Below are 27,748 nucleotides of genomic sequence, written 5' to 3' on the forward strand. Positions count from 1 at the left end.
TCAGTAACAAAGCCTTCCTGACAAAGGCTTAAAAACTTTTAATTTTCCATTTTGGTCATATACTAACCCTTCTAAATTTTAAGTTGGGGTCTAACAACAACAAAATGATAGACAAGAAAAAAAAATATACATATGGAAGCTATCCCAGGAAAAGTTAAAAAATCTCCAAGATGTGGCTCATGTAGCCTTTTTGACTAAAAGATGTGGTGGAGGCACGCCTTGGACAGCTGACCAGAACATGGCAACAATAGTTTGCTTTACAGGTTAAAAATTGGTACCTTCCCCTTGGTTAGAATTTCTGGTGACTGACTCATCCTTAGCTTCCTGGCATACAAAAGACATCTTGATTTTCTTAGAAGAGACTGTTCAGGTTCCCGATGTTTCTAACAACAATCTGTATGGTAGAATGGCCCTCATCTGGTTTTCTATAACCACAAGCCTTCTGGTAGCCCTGTATAAAGACACCTCAAGAAATATAAAGCAATGCCATGCTCTGTGTGTAATTTAAGCTGGCTTCCAGGAACCAGTTCCTAGGGTACAGAAGTAGGAGTGGTACAGTACATACACACACACACACACACACACACACACACACACACGTGCATCTCAGACATGTGGATTCCCTCTCTGCATACCATGTGAGCTTTAACTCACCTCACTGTTATATACTACTTGAGGAAATGACACGTCAGAAGTTGAAAGGGCAAACCAGATTTTAAATGCTGTTTCTCAATTAAAGTATTAACTTTTATCTCAGAAATCTACTCATAAATGTTTATTCTCATGAATACCAGAAAAACAGTACTTTTAAATGATGTGATCAACTGTATGAAGAACCTCTTAGTAATACTGACTTTTAAGTTCAGAAATATGAAATATAATGAAATTAGCTATCTCCTCTTCAAAGGGCTGTTACTCCTCATGATAGGTAACATCAGAGTGAAAAGATCATTTTCATACTGGGAAAAAATACTTCCTACAGCAGTGTGTGTGTATGTTGTGTGTGTGTGTGTGTGTGTGTGTGTGTGTGTGTGTGTGGTGTGTGTGTGTTGTGTGTGTGTTGGTTATGTGTGTGTGTGTGTGGTGTGTGTTGTGTGTGTGTGTGTGTGTCAGTGTGTGTGTGTCTGTGTGTGTGTGTCTGTGTGTGTGTGTGGAGAGATCATGCTCATGGCGCCACCCTGTGGATTGCTCAAATTTTTAACAAACTTAAGTTATTAGAGGTGTGCTGGGTTCTAAGGACTTTCTTCTAAATATTTCCTGTGAGATACTGCAGCAAAACAAAATTTTGAAAGTTTTAAGAAAGAATTTGATGAAGCAATTCTTAGAAGCACTCACTGAACCTACAGAAAATAAACAGAACTACAAAAAAGTTTTATAGGCAGTTCTCAAAAAAATATATAAAGCTTGGGATTCATAAAGGCTGACAATCAGCAGCAGCTTTTGGGCTGTGTGACACTAAACACCTGGGTGTGCAATGGTTTCTCTCCAGAATGACTGCACCAGAACAAAGGTGAACAGGAAGCACCACTGTTTCCTCACAGCTGATGTCAGGGAGCAGGTGGCTAACGCGGCCTTCGGAAAGTCTCTGAAAGCTCGGCTAGGCCATGACCTATAGGACTGAGAGCACTGTTGGGCATCCTGTGCAAGGGCTGAAGGATTTGAGGGCAGACCTTAGTGTCAGTTACAAAAGAGACTGGAACTCACAGACGATGAAGAGGAGAAAAAGGGACAGGAGAGAGAAGGACAATGTTTGAAAACCTCAACAAAATTATGAAAGGTGCCGCTGGAAAGGTGAAAAGGTGAAGTGTCACACTGATTGGTGACATCCCCATGCTGCATTGTCACAGTATGTGTGGGCGGCAGCAGACACAGAGGGAATCAAGAAAGCTCGGCCTCAGAGGCATCTCAAGAGCAGGATACTTGACAGCAAAGGAACACCTGGAGATAAGCCCTGATCACTCCATTATTGAGACCTTAAGGCAAAAGGCTTAACAGAGGCTGACAAGCATGGTGCCTTCGAAGAGTCAGGTTATCTTGCAGCGCTCCTGCCTCTAGCTTTCGTCTGGAAGGTCCCTAGACACATGCTAATGGGATCTACAGGATGCTCAAGCCTGGTCTAGGTTCTGATGAAGGTGGTCCTACTGTAGGTGGTTCTGTGCTGCTGTCAGAAGAAATGCCAGCCCTGGAAGGAGATGCCGGCATCTCATCAGGAACGAAGTAGGCCAAGCTTCACCTTCGTTCATTCTTTCTACTCATGGTACTGTGATACTGCAGGCTTACTTCAACAGGTTGGAATACCATGTGCTGTAAGATGTACCATAACCTATTGTTAGCTTTGCAATCTGAAGTAGTGAGCTGTCAAGCTGGATTCCTTAGTCACTGGACTGTTCTAAGATACATCTTTTTTTTTTTAAGGTTTGAGTTTCATCTTCTAGAATCTGCTTTTTAAAGCTGTAGAAGTGTAAGAAGTAAGAACAAAAGCCAACACAACTTGACAGGAATTCTCCACATGGCTTTGTGTTCCAAGGACTAAGCTTCCCTAGGTCTTGAAACACAGCAAGACTTGTAAGTGGGGATACAATACTGGGTCACATTCTGCTTTAAACTGAGATTAAATTAAAAAAAAAAAACAAAAAAAAAAAAAAAAAAAAAAAACAAAACTAATGACCAAAGTCAAAACAAAGATTCACTAACAATACATTCTTCTTAAGTCTTAATTTCCTCAAGTTATTCTCAGTTTTCAACTGAGTTGGTAAAATAAAAAAGCAAGAAGGCCACTGGCCTAGACTGTCACTGACCTCTGAGATCTCATATAATTGACTAACAAAATGCAATCTTAGCACTGAAACTTTATCTAACTTAGGAAAATGCTTCTGTGGCTAACAGCTGAGCTTCAGACACAGTGTGTATTCAACTGAGAGACCAACCTGGAGTAATGCAGTTTTCTTTGCTTCTTGTTCAGCCTAGGAATGCTGGCTGCTTGAGTTGCCTGTCAGACCTCTCAGCCTCTTCTGACTAAGTACTGTCCCCATCCACAGACTGGCATCTTAAGAGGGAATCTGATACCCTCCTCTGGCTTCCATAGGCACCAGGCATGCATGTAACTCATAGGTATACATGCAGAAAAAAACACCTATACATTTAAATTTTTAAACAGAGTAGCCAATGATAGATTATACATGGAACTCCAACAACATCAGGAGGCTGAGACAAGAGAATGCAAGTTCACAGTGTATGCATGTTTGTGTGCACATGTTTGTGTGCACAACCCGCATGTGGAGGTCAGAGGACAGCTTAGGCATTGGTCCTCACCTTTTACCTTGTTTGAGACAGTCCCTTTGCTGTCTGCCACTGAGATTCCAGGTTACCTGGCCTTCCTTGGAACTTCTCATCCTACCTAGAGCACTGGGACTAAAGATGTAAAACTACCTTGTTGGGTTTACACAGGCTTGGAACTCAGGTTCACATGCTTATACAGCAAACACCTTTACCCAGTGAGTCACTCAATTTACATTGCCTTCAGAATGGAAGTCATCCTTCCTTAAAGTCATCAGCCCTTTCCACCCTTTCATCTGTCTGCCTGTCCGCCTGTCTGTCTACTGATGGGTCTCCTTCCTAAGGCTCCATTCTCCTGTGCTTTGGGTATGCCTGGATTTGTCCTCTGGTTTCTCCCAGTTCTTCTTGCATCACAGGGCAGTTCTCGACACCGCACAACTGTTCAGGTGGGTTTTTTCCTTTCCTTTTTTTATTACAGGACCACACCACATAACCCAATCCAGTCTGTCTTTCTTTTCATGATCCCCTACCTCAGTCTCCTGGGTGCTAGAATTACAAGCCTGTGCTTCCAGCAATAACAAGGCTTTTACATTCCCAAGTTAATGCTGCCTTGACAGAGTACAACCAAACATGCTAAGATACTACTATCTGCCCTCAAGGATCAAGGAATAGACTGCCTTCTAAAAACTGGGGGGCGGGGGGTGTGGTTAGAGTGTGAGCGTGTGTACGTGTGCGCACGTGCATGTACACATGCATTGCCTTCATATATGTATGTGTACTACATGTATGCCTGATGCCTGTAGAAGTCAGAAGGGGTCAGATCCACTGAGTCTGGAGTTATAGGTGCCTATGGGCCACCACATGGGATTGTCAGCCATTACTTCAAAGACATAAAAAGCAGTTGCTGAGAGATTCCTTAGTGTATAAAGACCCTGGCTACCAAAGTCTGAGGACCTGACCTCAGTGCCAGGATTCACATGGTGGAAGGAGGAGAACCACGTCCCACACTCTGTCCTCTGGCCTCCCCTGCTCACCATGGTACCCTTGCCCCTCTCTCTCCCCAAACATAAATAGATGTTCATACAGGTGGCCTTCTCAATGCCTTTCCAGGGTCAATAAGGAGAAAAAGGGGCAATAGGGCGGATGGCGGTGTATACCTGAAATTCCAACCAGCACTTAGGAAACAGAGACAGGAACAACTTGAGCTCAAGGCTGCCCTGGGGTACATGACAAGTTCATGGCTGACCTGAGCTACATACCAAAGCCCTGTCTCAAAAAACAAGGAATAGGGATGAAGATCATTGGTAGAACATTTGCTTAGGGTATATATGGTCCTGAGTTCAATGCCCAATACTCTAAAAGAGGGGAAAGTTTCACGTGTAAACAAAACAGTGCAATCAGAACCGGGGAGAGGGTGCGGTGGGCAAAGCCTTCGCATGCAAGCATAACAATATGGATGAATCTCCAAAACTCACAGAAAGCCACACGTTTGCAACCTAGGAGGAGACAAGAACAAAACAAAACAAAACAAAACATGATAATCTCTGAAATTTGCAGGCCAAGTGGCCTGACATACACAGTAGAAAACAAGAAGCTCGGCTCACAGAAGGCAGAGGTGAAAGCTGACAAACAAGGCTGACCTGACCTCTACCCATGCACCATGGCACATGCTTGCCCATATACTCTTATATGTTACCCCTGTACATCATACACACACACACACACACACACGTGTTTAAAACTGAAATAAGATTCTATTGTTTAAAAAAGTTTGATAACTACAAATATTAAAATAGATTATAGCATAATTAAGAACATAAAGAACATTCTTTGGAGTTAGAGTCAAAGTGTTCCAATACATTTTATATCCCAAATCTTCTAAAATCTGAAACTGAAATGAGCATGTGTCCCAGTGAGCTGTATTATATTATTATATTCACTGTCTCATTTTAATGAAATAGTTATTATTTTAATATTACCCATTCACAGAATGAAAATAAAAAAGGTCCACTTACCCCACCTATTGTGATTCCATCAATAAGGGCAACATACGGTTTCTGACAAGACGCTAGAGAAAAGAGCATTGGTTAGAAAATCTAAAACACATCTTTTCTAAAAGTCAGACCATGTGTACTCTAGTTTCCTTAGATAATGTTTAAAGAAATATCATGACTATTACATGGTCTGTAATGTAAATGATACTTAGACATCAAGTCACATACAATCATGGTAAAAATACTCATTACCATTTAACAACTCAGTCTTGTGTCAGAAACAAATAGCAAGTTTTCTATTATTTGGCAACTAAGAAAAATAACTAATATCTACCTTATAGGCCACACGCCCAGCAGTACTTTAAAGAACATGTCTGCTTTCTATACAGTGACAGCACCTGGAGACACTCTGAGACCCCCATGGTAGAAGAACAAACACAGAGCAGGAGGGTCAGACCCAGACTCCAGTCTCAATTCACCATTAAGTGAAGAGGCACTGAGTGACAGACATGTGAGTGATATATGACACAGACATATTAGATAAGAGTGTTTCATGTATGTCATACATGTGTCTTCATCTATAAGATAACATGTGTCCTCAGATATCCCTGTTAATCACATAAACGTTTACTGTCTCTATTTCCTTTCACAGGATTTCTTCTGAGGTGGCAGAACATAATAAAGACATAAAGTACAGGTTCTGTCAGTTTCCTAAGAACACTATGCCTGATAACTGCAGAGAGAAAACTGTGTCTGTGTGGATATTGCACCAGTCAATAATAAAACGGATGCCTATGGCTTAGGCAGGAAATAGGAGGTGGGACATCTAGCAGGCAGAAAAAGTTCTGGAAGAGTGCCCAGCACAGGAGATCTGCCTGAAATTATGTCATGAGATGAAAATATGGGAACAGCCACGTGGCAGAATGTAGAATATATGAGTTATTTTAAGTTATGACCTAATCAGAGACGAGTCTAGCTATATGGCCAAGGTATTTGTAACTATATTTTGAGTCTGAGTCTTATTTCTGGAAGTACGGGGCTAGAAGGAAGAACCAGACCTAACTTCTACTGGTGAAGGCCTAGACAAATGTGTATTTTGACCCATCTGGAAATTCCCAAAGCATTCACAGACAAAGCACAGCTCAGACTTCACACTCACAAGGTCCATATGTGAAGTTCTTTAGAAGCTACAGAAGAAATTGATTGTGGTAGAGATATAGACACATACCCCACAGCAACTACTACAGACATACATATTTCAAATATAATAACTAATGCAGGTCATGAAGCCAGAGTCTGCCAAAGTCCTTGTTTACTATAATATCACAATGTATAGAAATTTTACCTGTTGACTTTCTATATATATATATATATATATATATATATATATATATATATCTTTCCTGTATATATACTTTTAATATTTTATCAAATACCATCTTCATATTACCTAAATGTTTTCTATTTTCTTTTTATTTCATGAAAAAACTGAGTACTTATTGGCCACATGGAACAATTTCTATTAAAATTATAATTTATCAATGTTGGGGATTGCTTCTAATGCTTTGATTGAATCGTAAATCTGTGTGTCTAAATGCTGAAGGTTCATGCCCTCAACTGGTTTTTGACTGATCAATAAAGATGCCAGTGGCCAATGGCTGGGCAACACGAGATGGTGCTGGACCCTTAGAGTCGCAGGGGCGAGTACAGAGAGGAGGAAATGAGATCTCCTTGGCTGGAGGCTAGGAGGAAGATAGATCAGATTTAGAGCTGCAGAGGGAAGATCATCCAAAATGAAGGTAAGAAGAAATGCAGCCCCGGGAAGGGCTGCTCAGAAGCGCCTTAGGCAGCAAAGATAGCAGGCCACCCAGAAGGAACAGGGCACAAAGATAGATCATAGATTTATAGGTAGTTGAGTCATGAGTATCAGAGGGAAATCTATGATAGCCAGGCGGAGGATTAGAACTGCCCAGCCTTAAGCCAGTCCAGTCAAGGCATATTAACATTAACTGACATGTGTGTGTGTGTGTGTGTGTGTGTGTGTGTGTGTGTGTGTTTCATTCATGGATTCAAAGAGCTGCTGGGTGGGTGACTGGAAGCATGACCCACCAGGAGCAACAAGTGGAGTAGCTAAATTTTCATACAACATATCAACATTTAAAATTCAGTTTCTTGGTTACATTTTGCCACATTTCGAAAGTTCAGTAGCTCTTGAAATGGACAGCACACATGCAGCTACACATCTTGTTAATCTTCTAAAAATAATTGAGCATAAAGATTCATGCAGAGAATACTACAAAAGCTCAGTTCTCCCTGATCATGTGGAACAAGTCTCTGTCTTTCCAGTCTGAGCCTGCATAGCTGCTAACCAGCTATGCTTACTTGCTTTCTCATAGTCACTCACTCTTGTATATTCTCTCCTCTTCTGGACATCTGTCTGTCTGTCTGCCTGCTTGCTTGTCTGCCTGCCTGTCATCTCAAGCCTAGGGATTGAACTCAAGGCCTCTGTATTACATATTTCCAGGTTTCTACAGAAATTTTTGTATAACTAGGCAAAACAATTCTTAAGTTAAAAGAAAATCCAAGCATAGTCAAGACAAAAGATGTGTATAAAAAGAGGCATCTGGGAAATTTTGGAAACAATGATGATCATTATGTAATAATAAATGTTTCCATAAAGAGTGCCTATTGGTGGCATTTTAACAGACTACAGAGCCATCCCATCTCTGGACTCCATGTCCAAAGCTCACAGCAGATCACACACATACCAATGGCATTGTTCAGGATATATTCTTCTCTGAACAAATCTTGACTCAAATTCTGTCTCGCTTTTTTAGCTTCTGACAGTGCTAAGGAAGGAAGGAAAAAGAAGAAAATGAATTACAAATCATAAAGATGGCTCCAGTCAATGCAGTCTCAGATGTCGAAAAACCTTGTAATCATTAAGTGCTGAAAGAAAGGGAACTTTGAGATAGCTTTAATGTTTGAAGTTACCCATGTTGGTGACACATTACCCTTTGGCAGAGTCCCATGATCCAACGTCAAATTTTCAATGAAAAATTTTCTTTTACTTATTGTAAATGCGCACACACACACACACACACACACACACACACACACACACACCTGATTTTTTACCCACAGTTCCTGGCTCCTTAAGTCCCTCTTCAAAGTAGGTCACAAACACTAGAACCTCAAAGGAGGTCACAGTCTCTGTTCTTCCCCTCCCACCACTTAGAGCTAGTCATGGGGACATTCTGACCTGGATCACAAGACCCTCATTTGAAGAGTCCTTCTCCACATTAGAGGGAAAAAAAAAAAGGAGCAGAGAAAGCAGTGTCCCACTTGGTTTACTTGCATTAGCTTAGACCTATTCACCAATCACATTTCTGCATGTTCTAAGTTTAACTCATGCTTACATAATGAAGCCTTCAGAAAATCCAAAGGCTCCAGAACAATTACAGATAATTTATTAAGAGAACATATCCTGAACAATGTCATTGGCTTATGTTTGTGCTTCTCTCTGAGCTCTGAAATTCAAGTTCCATAGACACGCCCCCCATGCCTTATCCTACCCTGTATCATGTAACAGAGGACAGCACATCTACAAAGCATTCCAAATTCTCTGACCACTGTAGCATACTAACTGAGCCAGGGGCCAAAACCCACAGATGCCCAAGGTTCTTGGAGGAGATGGCAGCATACTGTGTGTGTCCATGTCCTCTATGTGATCTATAACACCCAGTGTGTACTGTTGCCACGTGGTATCAAGGGGAAAAATGAGGGAAAAAAGTTGTACCTGTTTGGTACAAATATCTTTTTCCAAATATTTCCCATCTACAGTGAGTTGAATCCGTGAGGCAGAAGTCAGACACCAAGGGCCAACTGTACTCTCCTGAGAAAGATCTGTCCTGACTGTGCTGTTAACGCTAATGCGGGACCCTTTCCTTAAGGGGTAAAACCTTACCTGTTGCTTTTTGTTGAGCTGGAGTCTTACCAACCAACTCTAAGCATCTAACGTGACCCCCAAACTTTCTCAAGAGTTCCTTCTAATTTTATTTTAAGCTAATTTTATATAAACCAACTAGTTACATGTAAGTTAAAATTAAATTATATTCACCTTTTAAAGTATCTATTTATTGTAGAATTTTCTAGAATTTATATGAACTATTTTGCACATATATGCTAGAAAAATTCTGGAGTTTCTACTGTATTTCTAAAAAAGACTATAAAGTTAGTCCTGGGTTGGGTTTATATTAGAAACATCCCTCATAGGCTCAGTTATCTGAACACTTGGCCATAGCTTTCGGTACTGTTTGGGGAGGGTCTGGATGTTGCAATCTTGCTGAAGAAACTCTGTCAATGGGGTAAGTGTTAAGGGTTCACAGCTTCACCCCACTTAAAGATGAAGGTAAGCCCAGCTCTCTCAGAGCTATACCCTCTGGCTGCCTACTACCATTCCTCCTGTCTCCAACACTCCCCTGGAGCCATAGGCTAAAATAAGCCCTTCCTCCTATAAGTTGGTAACAGGGTTTCATCACAGAACAGTGACTCAAACTAGAACAACTCACTTTCAGAAACTGCTTACAACTCAAAGTAGCTAACCTCAATCAGTGCATTAGGTGTCTGATTAGAGACTGCCAAGACTGTAGCCCCACTCTAAAAAGGCACTCCCAGGGGAAATGAACAATGTTTTTAAAATATTCATGATATACTCATTAAAAGATACAGCACAGGCATGTATAAGACCCAGGTTTGACTCTTAGTATGCATATATTTGTACATGTGTACACACACACAAAGACATATCACAAACACTACACCCAGGTACAAAGCACACAGGCACAGGCATATAAGTGTACACACACACATACGCAAAAGCATACAGATACACACACAGTCCACAGTCGTAGGCACAGAGACACACACACAGGTGCCACACACACAGGTATATAGTTACATTCACACTAAGTCTCAGAAACATAGTATCTCATATATACACACACATAGGTTCACAGGAACATGTACAGACACAGTCTCACGCACATAAACATACACATGCACACATACACATTTTATATCACATGTATATGCAGTCACAAGTATTCCAGCATTCATACACAGTCATCAGTATATAGACACATACACACAGTCACACATATGCACACACAGGCACAGATGTATAATGCATACACACCCAGAGAATTAATGTTGTGGGCAAACCCACAATTCAGTTAACATATCACTTCAAGCAATTAAGTTTTCCCTTATGAAGCAATTTTAACTTTCACTTACTTTAAACTGGGTGAGCATGTGAATCTGATCCTGAATCTACATGTTCCTCCTTTCTACTCATAATGCAATGGTTTACATAAACTTACAAATTTGGCAAACAAAGGTTGTCTTTTAATAATTAAACAAATTTGTAAATAATCAAAAATATGTAAAATTAGAACACCAAGGAAAATCCCCAACCCATAACAATCCCATGAGAAGCGACATACTGTAAAAATGCCTTTCAGCAGGGACAACCATCAGCGGCAGCAATGAGTTCAAAACTCTCATGAGAACAAATTTTATTAGTTAGTTAGATACATAAACTGAATTGAGCAAAAATAAAAAAAAACTCCATTCACAGAAGGCACCTGCGCTCAACTGTGAGAGGTATGAAAGTAATGGAGTCCGCACACAGCCGGTTTGGAAAACAGTAAGTCCTTCACATGGCAATGATGTTGGTGGTATTAGGGGTGAGACACATGCCACAAGAGGAGAACAAAAGGTCTAAACTTCAGCAGTGGACATGTGTAGTAAAATAAAATCCTCATTCAAATGGTAACAAATTCTCTATATTTTAAACTTTTAACTTTTAAAGAATTGTTAACATACACAAACAATTCTAAAAAGCAAGCCAAATAAAAATTATCCCAAGCATTTCCATACTTATTAGCTGTAGTGAGGTAAGTTTATAGCGGGCAGGCGCTCTACCTTTGATGTCCCCTCCAGCACAGAAGGCCTTTCCTCCGGCTCCCTTTATGATGATCAGGAACGTGTCAGGGTCCTGTTCCCACTTCTACCCAAACATAAAAGATGACAGTGGCTTTTGAGAGCATAGTAAATACGAGCTCATTTACTATATATTTAATACTTACTATTTATTAAGATACGAAGGCACATAGGTGGCCTTCGTAAAACACATGCAGAAAAATGGGTCCCAGCCATTTCATTTCATTTTCTGAGTACAGTCTGAAATATCTGTCAGAGCTTTGAGATAAGATAAACAAACATATGCACGGGTGTGATGTACAGTCATGAGTCTAGGGAACAAATCAACCCAAAGAATGCTGACATGTTGTGCATCAATCACCTTCCTCTCATAAAGGACAGTAGTCTGTTTACCCAAGTTCTTACAAGGCAAGTTCTTAAAAAGTTTTTTAAGTTTGAGGGTGATGAGACTTTCATGAAGTCAAGTAATAAATTCAGCACAATGAGAGTGTGGGGTGCAGGTCAGTGGCAGAAATAGATCATCATCCTCATTTTCTCCCAGATGAGGAATATGGGATACAGAGATGTGCATGTCCAGCCTATAGAGTTAATGCGCAGAAATCCAAGTTTTTAATGCATTCCTGACTTTCACTACTATACTTTCTAATGTCCCAAGCATCTCACCTTAAAAACCTACCTAAGGATCTAAGGGTGGCTAAGAAATATAAAGAACAAGAGACTGAGATGTGGTTCAGTACAATACTTAATTAGCAGGCACCGGGAGAGGCTGGGAATAAGGGTGACAAGCAGCAAAGTCTAGAAGAAAGCAACAGAAAACAGCTGACTCCCGGACATGGAGGAGCACACTCCAATCCCAGCAAGGAGGAGGCACCGGCAGGAAGATTTTAAGTTTGAGTCCAGCCTGGGCTGCCTCGCTAGACTCTGTCTTAAAAACAGAAAGACAAAGCTGTCTCCAATCCAAAAGTCTGCCATGTAAAGCAGATCAGACGGGTATGTTAGGTCTCAAATCCAAGACAAATGGCTAACTGAGGTACCTATTTAACTTACGAATGAGGACCTGGCTGCCAGGTTCTCCCAGTATCCTTGAGTCCTCTTACAGGGTGTAGCTGGCATACTCTGCCCCTAACCTAAACTGCTCTAGGCTAGGCACTGGACTGTCCTTTCTCCAGTTTCCCTTTCCTATACAATGCAGCCATTTTGGTTACTCTGCTAGTCTACTGGACTCTCCCAATATCCTGCCTCTGGCTCTGCTGCTCCATTTATCTACAGTAAACCTTCTTGTCCACCATAAGGCAATCATGTCCTTCCTTTTGCTTTCTTTTTTTCATTCAGTACATTGATCTCTGTTTAAAAGGTCAGTGAGATGAAAAGTGGTAGAACACAAACAGAAACATGAAACCTAAGAGCTGTGTGAAGGAAGAGGTGTCTCCTGAGACAGTGAGCAGGACAGTGAGACACCAGGAATGTTCTCCTACAGTGGACTTCAGAAGGCTGGGCATGATGCTTTCAGACTATTATGGACCTTTAGCTGTGGGTAGATGTGCCGGATCATATTGAGACTCAGTGCGTTGAGTTGCTTGGGTCTGTTGAGTGTTATGACTCCTGCACAGCCTCTCCTCTCCAGCAGCACTTCTGCGGCCTCTGTGTGCATGGACATCCTCTAAGTGAACAAAGAATGACTTCATTAAATCTCATCATACACCCACTGCAAAATCACATCAAGTGTTATCTAGCAATAACCTGAGGAATGGCTACCTAGATATGCCTAACAAATGTTTCTCAGATTAAACAGATGGAGTCTCCAAGCAAACCAGGCATACCTCCTAAATTTTTAATATTTTATTTCTAAGACTCAACTAATTTACAATATAGCCTCCTCCTAGATGATGAAATACTCTTAAATCTTGTAGTTTGTTACAAATTTCAAATTTTACCTTAGGCGCTGAAAAAATGGAGAGCAGATAATCTTACTATATAATAGCTATTGATAAAATAGCCTCTGGCCTGAGCCTTGACATACGTAGGGGGAGGTGAGAATTCTAGTAGGACAATGGCAAGTACTAGCCACACACTTAAGTATGTGGAAATACTAAGATGGTAACCATGAGTGCAACAAAGGCTGGACAAGAAAATGCACAACTGGAGTACAGACAGACAAGCTGCAAGGCCAATCACAAAGCTTCAGGTTTGCATGCTCTGTATTGGAAAAATGCTGTCTATACACTGGCTCAGGGTCTACAGGATGACTTCGTCACCATTCATGTAACTGCAGAACTGAAAGAGCTGTCCTCAGCCCATAGACTGTCATGTAGAAGCGGATTAGATGCACTAACGTGCATCTGTATGTACACCTGTATGTATGTACACTAATGCCCTAAGAGCTTCAGCATCACTGTTTTAAAGTGGGAGGGTACAAGAAACATGAGTTACGCAAAGCGAGCACTGTACTGTAAGGACATGAGTCTAACTACACAGCAGCTTTGTATGATTCGGACACACATACACAAGTGCCAGGGTCACAAAGTCCTTACCACAAATTGACAACAGAAACCTTTACTAAAGAGGCTTTAGAACTACACGAGAGCTATAGGCGCTCATGGGACTATAATGAGATTAAATGAGCTAACACATATATGAAGTACTAAGCATAGCACCTGTATATAGTGCTAAAGCAAGGGGCTTATTCATACTAAGGTATTCATCAGGCTCCTCAAAAGATATAAAACTGAATAAAAATTATTTTCTTATAAAAAATTTATATAATGTGATAAAGTTTTTAACTTTGCAAGCTACAACAGGCAGAACAGCTGCTAAAGTATCATGTCACTTATACACTATACACTGTATCAGCTTAAAATTTTTACATATTGTGTTCAGGTGCTATGTCTGCATGTATGTCTTTGCACCAAATTCTTACAGTACCTACAGAGGCCATAAGAGGGCATCAGATACACTGGAATGAACTTATATACTGTTGTGACCCATCAGTCCTAGGAAATAAACTCCGGTACTCCACATGAGCAGCCAGTATCTTAACCACTGCTAAGCTATATCTCTAGCCCTCATGCTAAATTTTTACAATTAACATTTGGGAGCTCTATATGGTAAATACTATCTTCATCATATACATAGATATAAAGATATAGATATATCGTGTATGTGTGTGTGATATATCAAAAGACAAGCTAGAAACCAAGAATTTGTTCAAGATTAGGTTGTACAGTCAGTATCTAAAACCGGGATGGTAGGATTTACCCACATTCATTATAGAAGCCTTACAAGACAGAGTGTACAGGAGGTGGCAAGTGGTTGGGAGACTGACAACAGTACCTGCCCACCCAATGCTGTCTGTTTCCCTAGTGGTGACACTCTTAAACTGTACCATAAACTATCAATCCTGACAAAAGAAGCTGCAAACTTACCAGATGTTGCAGAATAACACTGGCTCTTCTGAATGAGCTGAGCCTGAAACAGATGTAGAGGAGCAGGGTAACAGGTTATTATGTTGTGATGTACACACTTTATAAGGCCTTAAAGCCTCCTCTTAAGGTTACTGAAACAAACCTTGAAAAGCAGATTTAAAACTCATTCACTGTTGACAGGCACAGTGATGAAATGATGCATCCATTATAAAGGACTTTGGCAGTTTCTTCCTAACCTAACACCCTCCACACATGTGTTTTGGGAACTTTCTTGAGGATGGAAACAAATGTCAACCCCCTACGTACAGGACATCAAAGATTAACCAAAATAATTCCATTATTTTCACCTGGGGAATCAACACTTGTGCTAGGGTTACTTACAGAGCGTGTATAAAGGGTTACTTACAGAGTGCTTAAGAATGAGTAATCTTAAGCAGCCACACCACCAGAATGTTTTGTCCTAACAAAGACCTTAACTTTCCCATAGATATATAGATGAAGTCCTGCTTCTGTTAGCCTTCCATGATCTATACAATCTGTTATCTTCCAAGACCATAAGGTCATGTGCCATTAGCACAGAATTACAGCCAAAAGGCTGGGGGGGGGGGTACAGGAAGGAGAGGCTGGAATCTCAACTGGGAGTCCACTAAGTCTCTCAAACTCTCTACAGAAGATTGTCAACAGTCAACAAGCCTGGGCTCAGTGGCACTGTGTATGTGTGTGTGTGTGAAGACAATGGTTGTCATTATACTTGAGGATAGCTCTCTACAATACTATATAATCCAATAATCCTACTCTGAGTTTGACTTAAATGATCTGGACGCTTATTTAAAAACAAAAACAAAAAACAAAAAATGGGGCTGGAGGGATGGCTCAGCTGTTAAGAGCACTATCTGTTCTTCCAGAGATACTGAGTTCAATTCCCAGAAACCACATGGTGGCTCACAACAATCTATAATGAGATCTGACACCCTCCTCTATTGTGTCTGATGACAGTTACAGTGTACTCACCTATATAAAATAAACCTTTAAAAAATAAGAAAACTTACAAACTTACAAATGCATTTTATCAGCTTCATGAATAAATCCAAAACACGGGCATAACCAAGGTGTCCTTAAATAAATCCATACAATATAAGCCAAAAAAAGAAATGAGCTACTGACACAAACATCCCACAAAACTTTAGAATGAAAATTAAACAATGTGTACTCCTAGGAACTTAATCTGAAAAGACTAATACTGTGAGATTTCAGCTGTAGAATATTTTTAAAATGGCAGCATTCTGAAACTCACAGAAAGATAGATAGACAGCTGTCATATTTAGGAGGAGAGAGGAGTGAATGGTGGAGATGTGTTCAAATTAATCTGTGTAACATTGTACATGCCATTAGATAGTTACTGAACATTTTGCAAAAATTTTCCATTTAATTTTCTGTAATCTAAATATATTTTACAAATCAAAGTCTATAAATTTTTAATTTACACTTTGGTTATTCATTTTGTGTATGAAGATGTGGAATCTATAATTTTTCTTAATTTGGTAAGGATGCAATACTTCACTCTACTGAAGACCCCAATGTCCCCCGTGCATCTGTAAGCTAGATCTGCTAAAGACAACAGTGTTGAGTGTGTGTGTGTGTGTGTGTGTGTGTGTGTGTACTAGAATCTACTGAATATCTAAGTGTCCCCGTGTGTACACACTGGAATCTACTAAAAATCCAAGTGTCCCCATGTGAGTACACACTAGAATTTGCTAATGACTCAAGTGTTCCCCATGTGGGTACACTATAGGATTTGCTGAAAAGTCCAGCAAATATTCCAAAACTCTGGTCATAACAACCCCAGTTAAATTTTAAATTATGGGTGAGGCACAGGCATGGGGACTTTGTTTAAAGTGTCACAAAATGTCTACTTTAAACTACAAGCAAGTTGTCCAAAATATTCCGGAGTCCTTAATAAGGCCAGTGCCTAAATGCCAGCTCAAAGCTACAGAAGGTGCTGCAAGACTGGAGAAAGTCAAGTAACAATTTAACCACTACCTGAGACACATGAGGGCATGAAATATATGGGCCTAACTTCAAATCGCAGTTTAAGATACAGTTCTGTTAGAATCAAAATAAGATAACCCACACCTACCACACGCAAGTACAAAGCACTAGCAAGGCACTTACCGACACAAAGGGATGACAAGGGAAGAAAAGTTAACTGTAATTAAATCCTCTATTGTCTACAGTGATCACAGTGTTTCCATTTAGTGCCATGCATACTAAACTATTATTTAAAAACTGATCTTGGGGCTTGGGATGTAGCTCAATGATACAACATTTAACTTAATCCCTGTTACAAAAACAAAATATGATATTTGAGAGTTCAAGCTACAAATAATTCCAGACTTATCATCTCTCCCTTTTCTGCTACCTCCAAAGCTGCCCTCCAGGTTCCACACATCTCAGGGAGTTCAGAAGTCGTTGTTCAGTTATTACCAAGCCCATGTAATCCCTGCAGGGGGTGTGAAATTAGTCTCTCTACTGTGGCCTGGACAAGAATCATGTGTACACGGGAACCTGGCTCAAAATGTAGAATATTTCCTCCATCAGAGACCTGCAGAAGCTGAAGGCAGGACATGGAAATCATGGTGATTGAAATACACACTAAGGTGCAAGCATTTAGTTCCAGCACTGGGAAGGCAGAAGCAGGTTCAAAGCCAGCCCAGTCTACAGAGTTACAGAGAAACTATCTCAAACAAACAAAAACAAATCACCACAATCTTAGTAGAAGAAAGATGTCAGAAACTTCTTCACAAATTATCCAATAAAGCAAATACAAGCTTACAAAAATCACACAGCTGTATTAGAAACTTTTCAAGCAACTTAGGTTGATAAGAGATTGCCCCAGCAGCCCTCAGGGTAAATAGGACAAAAGGCAAATAAGCAACTAGGGCTGATGTAAACAGTGGAAACTGCAAACAGAGGACTTCAAACAAGAATAGGAAGGAGAGACACTTAGAAGGGCACTGGCTGCTTTATAGGATGAATACAAATTTGATTTTTAGATTGCAGAAACATTCAATAACAAATGAAGAAAGCGTCCCAGAGGGGTGAGGACTTGAGGACACATCAAGAGGGGACATGCACAGACCACTACAGAGGCACCAGAACCTGTACCTATTTGTTAGAAGTAGATACAAACACTGTAGCTCACAATGAATGCTAAGAAGACCCTATGCCTGGTTTGTGACTATCTTTTATTATCATAGTCAACACTTACCTTAAAACAACATTTTGCTTAAATCAAGAGACTTTGCCTAAGCAGCCATTTAACGGAGTGGGGTGGGGGGTACAAAGATTTTAAAAGCCACCCTGATAGTTGCAGGAACCGTGGGTCTACATTTTACCAACAGCATCAATGCCAGAGCCGAGAAGCTGTCTCTGAAGCAAAGAGCCTTCTCCTTCACCCAGCAGTCCCCTCCTGGTCCCCACTGCTATCATGTAATGACCATCACTAAAGGCTTCTGCTTGGTCTATGTGGGTTTGTGTCTTCACCAGGCCTGAAGGACAGAGGCAGCAAGCATCAAGAGTCAAACAAAGTAGGTAGGCAGAGGGCAGCAGGTATGTTGCTTAACAGCAATCTTTTTACAGAATTAGCTAGCCTCCTCTATCTAAAGCTGGCTTTACACAATCTGTACTTTTTCCTTTAAAACACTTATCAAGGTCAGTAACTAAATGCCACTCTAAGTATTTACTTAAGGATTGGAAGGAATACCACTCTCCCTACAGAATAACCAGTGCCCAGAACAGTGCTTTCCAGTTTACTCATAAAGTAAACTCAGATTCAAATCCTTGAGATCCAGGCTAGTAAACGTTTATTTAATTCCATTACCAGGAAGGAACTTCTGAGAGCTTCTGAGCCAATTAGAGCAGGCACTGAAGTAAAACTCAGTAAGATTTATGTAGCACTCACACACAGAACTTACTCGAGCTGGAAGAAGTAAGCCCATCAAGTTTCTGCAAAATGTACAAGTGCTAAATTGAGCATAATGTATAAGTTTGAGTCTACAAGAAGAGATACGGTTTGATGCTCATGTTTCCTGCTGCATCATTCACAAAAGCAAACAAATGGAAGCAGCCTAGACAACTGTGGCATGTGGGCACAACAGAATCCTATAGCAGGAAAGCCACAGCATATGCAGGGAAACAGGAACTGGAACTTACTCTGTGCCTTAGTTTTTCTACTGCTCATGAAACATCATGACCAGAAGTGCCTTAGGGAACAAAGGGTTTATTTGGCTTACACTTTCCAATCCCTGTTCACCACTGAAGGAAGACAGAGTTGGAACTCAAACTGGACAGGAAGCTGGAGGCAAGAGCTGATGAAAGGGCCATGTAGGAGTGGCTGCTTATGGGGCTTGCTTGTCATGGCTTATTCAGCCTGCTCTCTTATGACACCCAGGACCACCAGTCAAGGGATGTCCCCATCCATAACGAGCCAGGCCCTCCAATGTGAATCACTAAGTAAGAAAATGCCCTACAGGATTTTCTTATGTTAAGCAATGTATCCCAGGCTCAGACAAACACAGCATGTTTGTGGATGCTAGATTGACATGTAGTGTAGGTCATAAAACTAAAACAGGACCATGAGAGCAGAAAAGGGTCTGAAGGGAAGGCTGCAGCGTGGTAGGGAGGAGATGGCTGTAAAAGACTAAAATGCAGAGAAGCAGAAGAGCTAAGGGGTGAAGGAGGAGGGCTGGCCAGCACACTAAGCCAGGGGAGGAGAGTGGGGAGAGAACCAACAACAGAAACTGTACAAACCACTGCCATGATCAAACTCATAACTTAGTCAGCTTATCCAAAAGACAAAAGTGAGTGATAGAGGTCACTGGGAATCTAGTGCACACATCTGAAGTGCAATTGAAGCATTCAGCATAGGACTCAGAATAATCAAGTGTACAGTACATTTGAAAGTTCTCTTTAAAGAGATGATGTTGAGACAGAGAAAACCACCCAACTGCTAAGTTGGCAGGGCAGTGGAAGGAACACAGGACAACACCAGAGGAGCAAAGGGAGGCTAAGTTCAATGGCATTGCCCAATCACATCAACCAAGGCACATCCTTTCCTACAAGAAACAGTCTCTGCTCCTCTTGACCGCATGGCCCTGGTTCCAATCCCTTTTGCTAGGGTAATATCCATCCCCAGGACTGGATCTAGAAAAGGGAGACCTCGGATCAATACTGTCCAATTTGGTTCTGGCAGTTTGCATGTTAAAATGTGGAGTGAAATGGGGACAAGCTGAACCACAGTAATGACAGAATCTTTCATAATGAAACTAGCTTTGTTAATATACGTTCCTCTCCTGCATGGTTCTCAAATAATTTAGAATTTGCCATCATCAAGTAAAAACAATGAATGTGTGAGCACACCTTACTGTTCAACACAAAAGAAAAGAGGGAAGCAAGGCAACTTCAATGTGTAACAAAAATACCCGAGAATCAAATCATTGGATACAATGTTGGTGCTTTCCACTGAAAAGGCACCATTCTTTTTAATGTGTATTTAATTATGTATATGTGTGTGTCCATGTGAGTATAGGTGTCCAATGAGTCCAGAAGAAACTAAAAGATTCCTTGGAGCCGAAGTTAAAGGTATTTATGATATGAGCCACACAGGAAGCAGAATTTTGTCCTCTCAGCCTGTCCTGAGCCATTGTTCTAGTTCCAAGAGTAACTATTAACTTAGAACAAGAAAACATTCTATGCCTTTGCAGGAACCTTCCACAACTGACTGTAAGGCTAAGGAATGTGCAGAGGGAACAAGGGTGCACCTCCACTGCTGAGGTGCTCCTAGACCACACAGATGTCTGACAGTAAACATTCCATCACCCAAAAAGCACTTCAGTAAAGCATTTCAGTGAGGGGCAGTTGAAGTTTTTGTATATGATACTGGGGAAAAGAAATTACACAAGCCAAAGCTCCTAGAATAGGTGCTACCACATTTCCCTCTGCCGAGGTCCGATTGCAGTGAGAGGTACTTTTCAAAAGTTAATATTTGCACTTAATGCTCCCGTCAAGCCACGTTAAAGGGCCACAACATTGTTCTGTGGAGTCCCAATTACCCGCGCTGCTACTACAGTTGGCTGACAAGCTAACCACGTCCCTTACCCAGACACCAGGTACACAACCATCACTTCTGTGTGACTTGAGAAAATACGGTGGCTCGTCCCCACACTGCACCCAGTTCCAAGTTAGAAAATAGTCAAACGGAGGTGGGGGAAAAGTCGTGGGACATCAAGGCCGAATAGAAGTGAGAGGTCGGAAAATAAAGGTGCTGTTGCAAAAAAGGAAAAAATAAAAAAAAGCAAGGTCAGAGGACGCTTGCAGCTGCCGGCAGCGAGCCAGCCAGGGAAGCAGAGGGCTGCCATACAAGGGCGACTAGATCTCCCAGGCCTGCGATGACACTCGCGAGCCTTTTCCCCCCGGAGAGCCGGCTCTTAGTACTGCCTCACTCACCAACTCACCTCGGCAGGAGCCGCCACACGTACTGCTGCCCCATGGCCTAAAAACTCAGAGCTGAAGAAGCAGAGCGTAGCGGCTCTACCGGCTTTTCTCGTCAGACCCGCCCACCGCCGACTAGAACAGAGAGGAGCCGGGGTCACCAACGACAATTCCGCCGGAGGGCCAGAGCGGCCCACTGCCTGCACTTCCGCTGCGCTACGCTCACAGGCGGGGCAAAACAGGAGCGAGCGGAACCGAGTAAGAGCGGTGGGCAGGGCCGGGCCAGACTTGGCCGGGGCGGGGCTAGGATCCGGTTAAGGGTGGGCGGGGCCTGGCTAGGGGCGTAACCAGATGAGGGGAGGAGGGAAGGGAGGAGCCAAAACCAAAGCAGAGAGGTGGGTAACCAAAGCAAAGAAAAAGGGAGAAAACCTAGATCAAAAGGAAGGGAGTTTGCTCCCTAGACTAACTAGGCTGTCATGGGAAACGCCCAATTAGTTATTCATGATCGGCTTTTAAGTTTAACCAGCAGGTATTGATTGATCTGAAGGAGTCTCGGGTAATTTTAATAATTTTTAAATGAAAGGTAAATTTAAATCAGACCCGATGACACACTCCTGTAATTCCAGCACCCAAAAAGCTGAAGCAGGAGAATGGTCACCTGGATTACCGGGCAAGATCCTGTCTAGGAAAAAAATAATTAAATTAATTGTTCTTTAAGACAGAAATAGATGAGATGCATTTGATACCAAGGACAGCTGAGTATCTTTTAGTACTCTACATAGCTGAACTTGCTTTGAAACATTGCTAATTATCTTGGGGAAAGTTACAGATCCCTCAGTCTTCCGCTAACAGACAAAATATCTGATTAAGAGAATGCTCACAAACTAGAAATCGCTGTTTTCAGTGAAAGCATACCTACTCTGGAAAGCAGCTTATTAAATAAAACCCATATTTAACTACCTACTGTGGTTATTTGAAAATGCTTGGCCCAGGGAGGTGTGGCCTTGTAGGAGTAAGTGTAGCCTTGTTGGAGGAAGTGTGTGATGGGGGATGGGGGGTTAAGACCCTTATCCTAGCTCTCTGGAAGCAATCTTCAGCTGTTTATCTTCCAAACAAGATATTGAATTTTCAGCTCCTCCTGCACCAGGCCTGCGGGGATGCTGCCATATTCCCACTTTGATAATAATGGACTGAACCTCTGAACCTGTAAGTCAGCCCCAATTAAATGCTACTCTTCAGCTTCTTCTAGACTCTCGAAGATGTTTAGCTGTAAGCAATTCATGAACAAAAAAGTATTGTCATATTAATAAGAAATGAGGGATTCCGAGAAGAGTTTCAGAGAGTGGGAAATTAAAGTGTGTGTCATCCACTGAAGTATACTCTGACCTTAAAGAAGTTATTCTTAGTTTTTTGCACATTATAAGATACTTGGTCAGAAATTATCTTTCTGCCCTGGATCAAATATAATAATAGCTAGAGAACAGAGGAAGCCAACAGACACCATACGAGTAGAAGACACAAAGAATTCCTGACCTGCAGTTAGTCCTCCAGTAGTAGTACAAGTGGTTACCATTTGGCTTCACGGTTGAAAGGCATCATGTCCTAATAATTCAGGGAAAGAAAGAATCTGTTACAGCATATGTTACTGGAAAGATGAGCTTTTTTATTGTAAGTAGAGCCGAATTATCCTTTTCCTGACTTCATGTGAAAGGGCCTATGTTTCACAGTCTTCATGTGTAGAGGGGCCCTATTTTGATTTAATTCTCTGACATAGAAACTTTTGTTTATTTATTTTATTGTGTGTAGCTATACACATTCAAGTTCACTGGTGTATATGCAGAGGTCAGAGGACAACTTGCAGAAACTGGTTCTTTCCTCCCACCATGTATGTCTCAGTGATGAAATCAGGTTGTCAGGCTTAGAGGCCGTGCCTTTACCCAATGAACTATCTTGATAGCCCCTATTAATTTCCTAGAAAAAAAAAACAAACAAAAAAGGACCATGCATTTTCACTTTGTACATTAAGAAATCAGCCCTACCCTCAGCATCACTACTGATAGTATAGCATTTTCATTATTCCATAAGGACACCATTTCTAACCTAGCTTGCTTTCTATTGCTGTGATAGACCATGACCAAAAGCAACTTGGGGAGGAAAGGGTTTACTTTGGCTTACAGTTTATACATAGTTACTGCCCCGACTTCAAGGGAAGCAGACACCACAGAGGAACTCTGTTTGATGGCACATATGCCCGCCTTGGGCACATAGTGTATAATCTATCTGTGGACCTTTGCAATAGCTTTTATTTTACTCCACATAGCACTTTCCAAGATTCATTCACTTCCTTTCTGAGTGAACAATACTTTGACTATAGTGGGATTGTATGGGAGAGGGAGGAGGACAAGAAAAATGTGATGGTTTGACTTGGTTTGGCCCCCATAGACTCTTGTATTTGAATGCTTGGCCCAAAGGGAGTGGGACTACTAGATGTGGCCTTACTGGAGTAGGTGTGGCCTTGTTCAAGGAAGTGGATCAATGTGTAAGGTGGGCTCTGCCAGTGTGGAATTCATTCTCCTCCTGGTTGTCTGTAGAAAACAACAGTCCACTTCTGCTGCCTTCAGATGAAGATGTAGAACTCTTGGCTCCTCCTGCACCATGTCTGCCTGCATGCTGCATGTTTCCTGCCATGATGATAATGGACAGACTGAACCTCTGAAACTGTAAGCCAGCCCCAATTAAATGTTTGCCTTTCTAAGTGTTACCTTGATCATGGTGTCTTGTCACAGCAATAAAACCCTAACTAAGTGGGGCTGGAGAGATGACTCAGTGGTTAAGAACACTGACTGTTAGCACTCACATACATAAAATAAGTAAACAAATCTTTTTTTTAAAATCCTAACTAGCAGCAGGAATGGAAGACTTGCTTAGAAATTGCTACGTAGCTTAGGATAACCTTGAACTGTTCTTCATATTTTACTTTCTAAGTGTTAAAGAATACAGTTGTGTACCACTATGCCTTGGTTAAGTGACATTGGGGATTCAACCAAGGACCTCATGAATGGCAGGCAGGAACTCTACCAATTGACCTCATCCCAAGCACCAGATATAAAGCTATTTTGTTTTGTATTATTTTTAATTCTTCATGAAATGATGAGGATTTTGCTGTCTCCACTTTGGGCTACAATGAATACTGATGCTGTAAACTTTCATGTAATATTTTACATGGTCTGTGTTGGTTTATCTTGGGCATACCTGTGAGGTTGGGCCATGGGGTAATTATTAATTGCTTGAGATAGTGGCTGGAAGCTGAAATGAAAAATGATCCGGTTGTTCCATATCTTCATCAAAATCTTGTGTTACTCTTAATTTTGGTCATGCTGGGGTGTGCATTGTTATCTCATTGTGGCTTGAATCTTTATTTTTATGGCTGAACACTTTTTCCTTCATTGTCTTGTTACCATTTTAAGTATCTACTTAATTTTCTTGTCCATATTTATGTTGGATCATCTTTTGTTATCCATTTATATTATAATTATCTTTTGTTGTTCCAAGTCACCCCATATTAATCTGCTTAAAGCAGTAACTTTATGTCTTTTAGAGTCTGTAGCTCAGGAACCAGAGAGATTAACTGGGTGATCCTGGATCAAGGTTTTATAAGGTTGCAGAGTGCTGGCTAGGATTGAAATCTCCCAAATGCCCATCTTGGACAGGAAGAATAACTTCTAAACTCTTGGGTTATTGGCAAGCTTCAACTCCTCATTGGGCCTTTCCAGGGGGCTGCTCTTATGGAGAAACTGCCTCCTACCAGAGCAAGGGATCCTACAGAGACAAACCCCAACTCCAAAGTGAGGTATTCTTATAACGTTATCTTAGAAGTGATTTACCACTGTGTATTCTATTGGGCACACAAGGCAACCTGAGACCACATAGAAGGACTTGTTAGGAGGCAGAAAGCCTTAAGGGTTGTTTGGGAACTGGTTATTATTACACTTGCTTCTTTTTCTCTTCTCTGGTTGCTAATCAGTTGTTACAGTGATTTCAATGAAATTAACTGATTTCCTCAAAAGACCTCTCACATTTTCTTGCTCAACACCCATTTAATACTGTGCTAATCACCTCCTATAATCCATCCCAAAGTCCAATACTGTGCTGATCACCTCCTATAATCCATCCCAAAGTCCAATACTGTGCTAATCACCTCCTATAATCCATCCCAAAGTCCAATACTGTGCTAATCACCTCCTATAATCCATCCCAAAGTCCAATACTGTGCTAATCACCTCCTATAATCCATCGCAAAGTCCAATACTGTGCTAATCACCCCCTATAATCCATCCCAAAGTCCAATACTGTGCTAATCACCCCCTATAATCCATCCCAAAGTCCAATACTGTGCTAATCACCTCCTATAATCCATCCCAAAGTCCAGTACTGTGCTAATCACCTCCTATAATCCATCCCAAAGTCCAGTACTGTGCTAATCACCTCCTATAATCCATCGCAAAGTCCAGTACTGTGCTAATCACCTCCTATAATCTATCCCAAAGTCCAATACTGTGCTAATCACCTCCTATAATCCATCCCAAAGTCCAATACTGTGCTAATCACCTCCTATAATCCATCCCAAAGTCCAATACTGTGCTAATCACCTCCTATAATCCATCGCAAAGTCCAATACTGTGCTAATCACCTCCTATAATCCATCGCAAAGTCCAATACTGTGCTAATCACCTCCTATAATCCATCCCAAAGTCCACATCTGCTCCAGGCACGGCTCAATATGCATTTCACATGCAGAAGCAATCTTAAGATACCCTATTTTATTTATTCTTAGCTACTACATAATCTCACAATTATGTGTAGGTGTATTGCTAAGACTAGACAAATGGAGAAATTGAGATAATCTAACTGAAATGAAGCTAAACTAACTGAGGAAACGAAAGTCTTAAATTTTTATAATTCAAACTGAAAGCAGTATAAAAATTATATTTAGTACATGGTAAACTAACAATATTTTAGCTATGTTGAGGAAAGGAAACTGTCATGAGAATTAACTTTACATACCTCTTCTTTCTTCGGAGACATTTTTAATTTAATACGTGACTTAATTTTATCTGTATTAGTCAACAGTGGCCTATCACATTCAATTCCTGCTCAATCGGGGCCATAAGAATCCAGGCTCCAACTTATAGTTATCTGCCCTTGTTTTCCATTTACTCTCCTTATTCTTGACACATGTATCTCTCCCGGAGGTCCCTGTTCACATAATGTTGATTTCCTTAGCTCACGTGGTGCCTTATATCACAGAAGCTGTTCTATTTTTATCCTTCCTAAAGGACATCCTGGCATTCAGACATGAGCTTCCAAAATTGTCTTTACCCTAGCCTGCACTGAGCTTCCATTTTCTGAATTTTAAGTATACTTCTAATAAGTAGAGCTTGATGCTGCTTCTTGACTGTTGGATGCTAATCCTGTGTATGTACATGAATGTGTCTGTTCGTCCGTGTGCAAGTCTGTGTGCACTGATGAATACAATTGCATGTGGAGGCCACAGGTGACCTGAGCACCATTCCTCAGCAGCTGTCCATCTGTTCTTTAGATGAGTTGTAAACATAAATGTCGATTTTACCTGAAGAAGGGATGAATGAGCTGTATCTAAGAACTCACAGCTTGAGCTGAGCCCAAACTGTTTCTCAGTTCTAACCTAACCCTTGGCCTAGGCCTAGAATCTTCCAGCATCTGTCTGCTAACCTAGGCCTAGAATGTTTCATCCTCTAGGACTTGTTGCCGTAAACATTAAAATGGTTTTGTTGTTATTGGCACCACGGTCTCACTCTACAAACACCACTCTAGTGAGGAGCCCAGCACACACTGTGCAGTTCCCACACTGCCCTCTCCCAGCTGTCTCTCTTTTAGTCTGGAACTTGGCTACCAGTTCCTGCTCAAAGCTGCAGGCCATCACGCTGAAACCATTCACCCCAGGTGCACCTCTACCAGCCCAGAACTCAGCTCATATTCTCCACAGCCTGATAAAAACAAAACTCCACAACCATTAACTTATCAAACCGGTTTATATGTTAAACTCTCAATCCACAAACCCTCTACACAATAAGCTTACAACCAATGGATGAAGATATAAACTTCCCTTCTATATGAGATAAAATGACTCACAGAAACCCTTAGAAATAAAAATAACAACCTGATCAAGCTAGAGATACACCAAGAGAAACATACACTTCTGCCTCCGTCTTCTTCCTCCCAAATCTCCACCTCCTTCAATCTCTTCTGCTCCTCCAGATTCTTTCCTAGCCTACCTCTCCACTATCCTATCACGAATCTTCTTTACATAAACCTACAGGGATTTACTGCTGAATAAACTCTCCCTTTCTAGTCATTTCTAAATTGGGCTGGCTGGTTCAACTCAGCTGTTTGGCTCAAACTCCTCTCCAAGTAACTGATTCAATCTTGCTTCTTTCAGTCTCTCACTGAATTGCTCTGCTTGGCCTTACACTAAGTGGTAATGTGTTCTAATCTTCTGGTTTCCTCTTATACTCTGGTGTCAGC

The 27,748-nt window shown here is 41.2% G+C and overlaps 1 protein-coding gene across 2 annotated transcripts in view; it reads right to left on the reverse strand.

Moving 5' to 3' along the window:
* The window catches only part of HIBCH (3-hydroxyisobutyryl-CoA hydrolase), a 57,741-nt gene extending 36,401 nt beyond the window's left edge, over positions 1 to 21,340 (reverse strand). For both annotated transcript variants that reach the window (XM_080932689.1, XM_080932688.1), the window contains exons 1-6: positions 21,208 to 21,340; positions 14,696 to 14,738; positions 12,796 to 12,933; positions 11,256 to 11,340; positions 8,039 to 8,119; positions 5,292 to 5,344 (exon numbers count right to left, since the gene is read on the reverse strand). In XM_080932689.1, coding sequence (XP_080788815.1) covers positions 5,292 to 5,344; positions 8,039 to 8,119; positions 11,256 to 11,340; positions 12,796 to 12,933; positions 14,696 to 14,738; positions 21,208 to 21,242 — 435 coding nt within the window. In that variant the 5' untranslated portion in view covers positions 21,243 to 21,340. The remainder of the gene's footprint in view (positions 1 to 5,291; positions 5,345 to 8,038; positions 8,120 to 11,255; positions 11,341 to 12,795; positions 12,934 to 14,695; positions 14,739 to 21,207) is intronic.
* Between the last annotated feature and the right edge of the window lie 6,408 nt (positions 21,341 to 27,748).

Source organism: Micromys minutus (genome assembly GCF_963924665.1).
Source record: "Micromys minutus genome assembly, chromosome: 19".
NCBI lineage: Eukaryota > Metazoa > Chordata > Mammalia > Rodentia > Muridae > Micromys > Micromys minutus.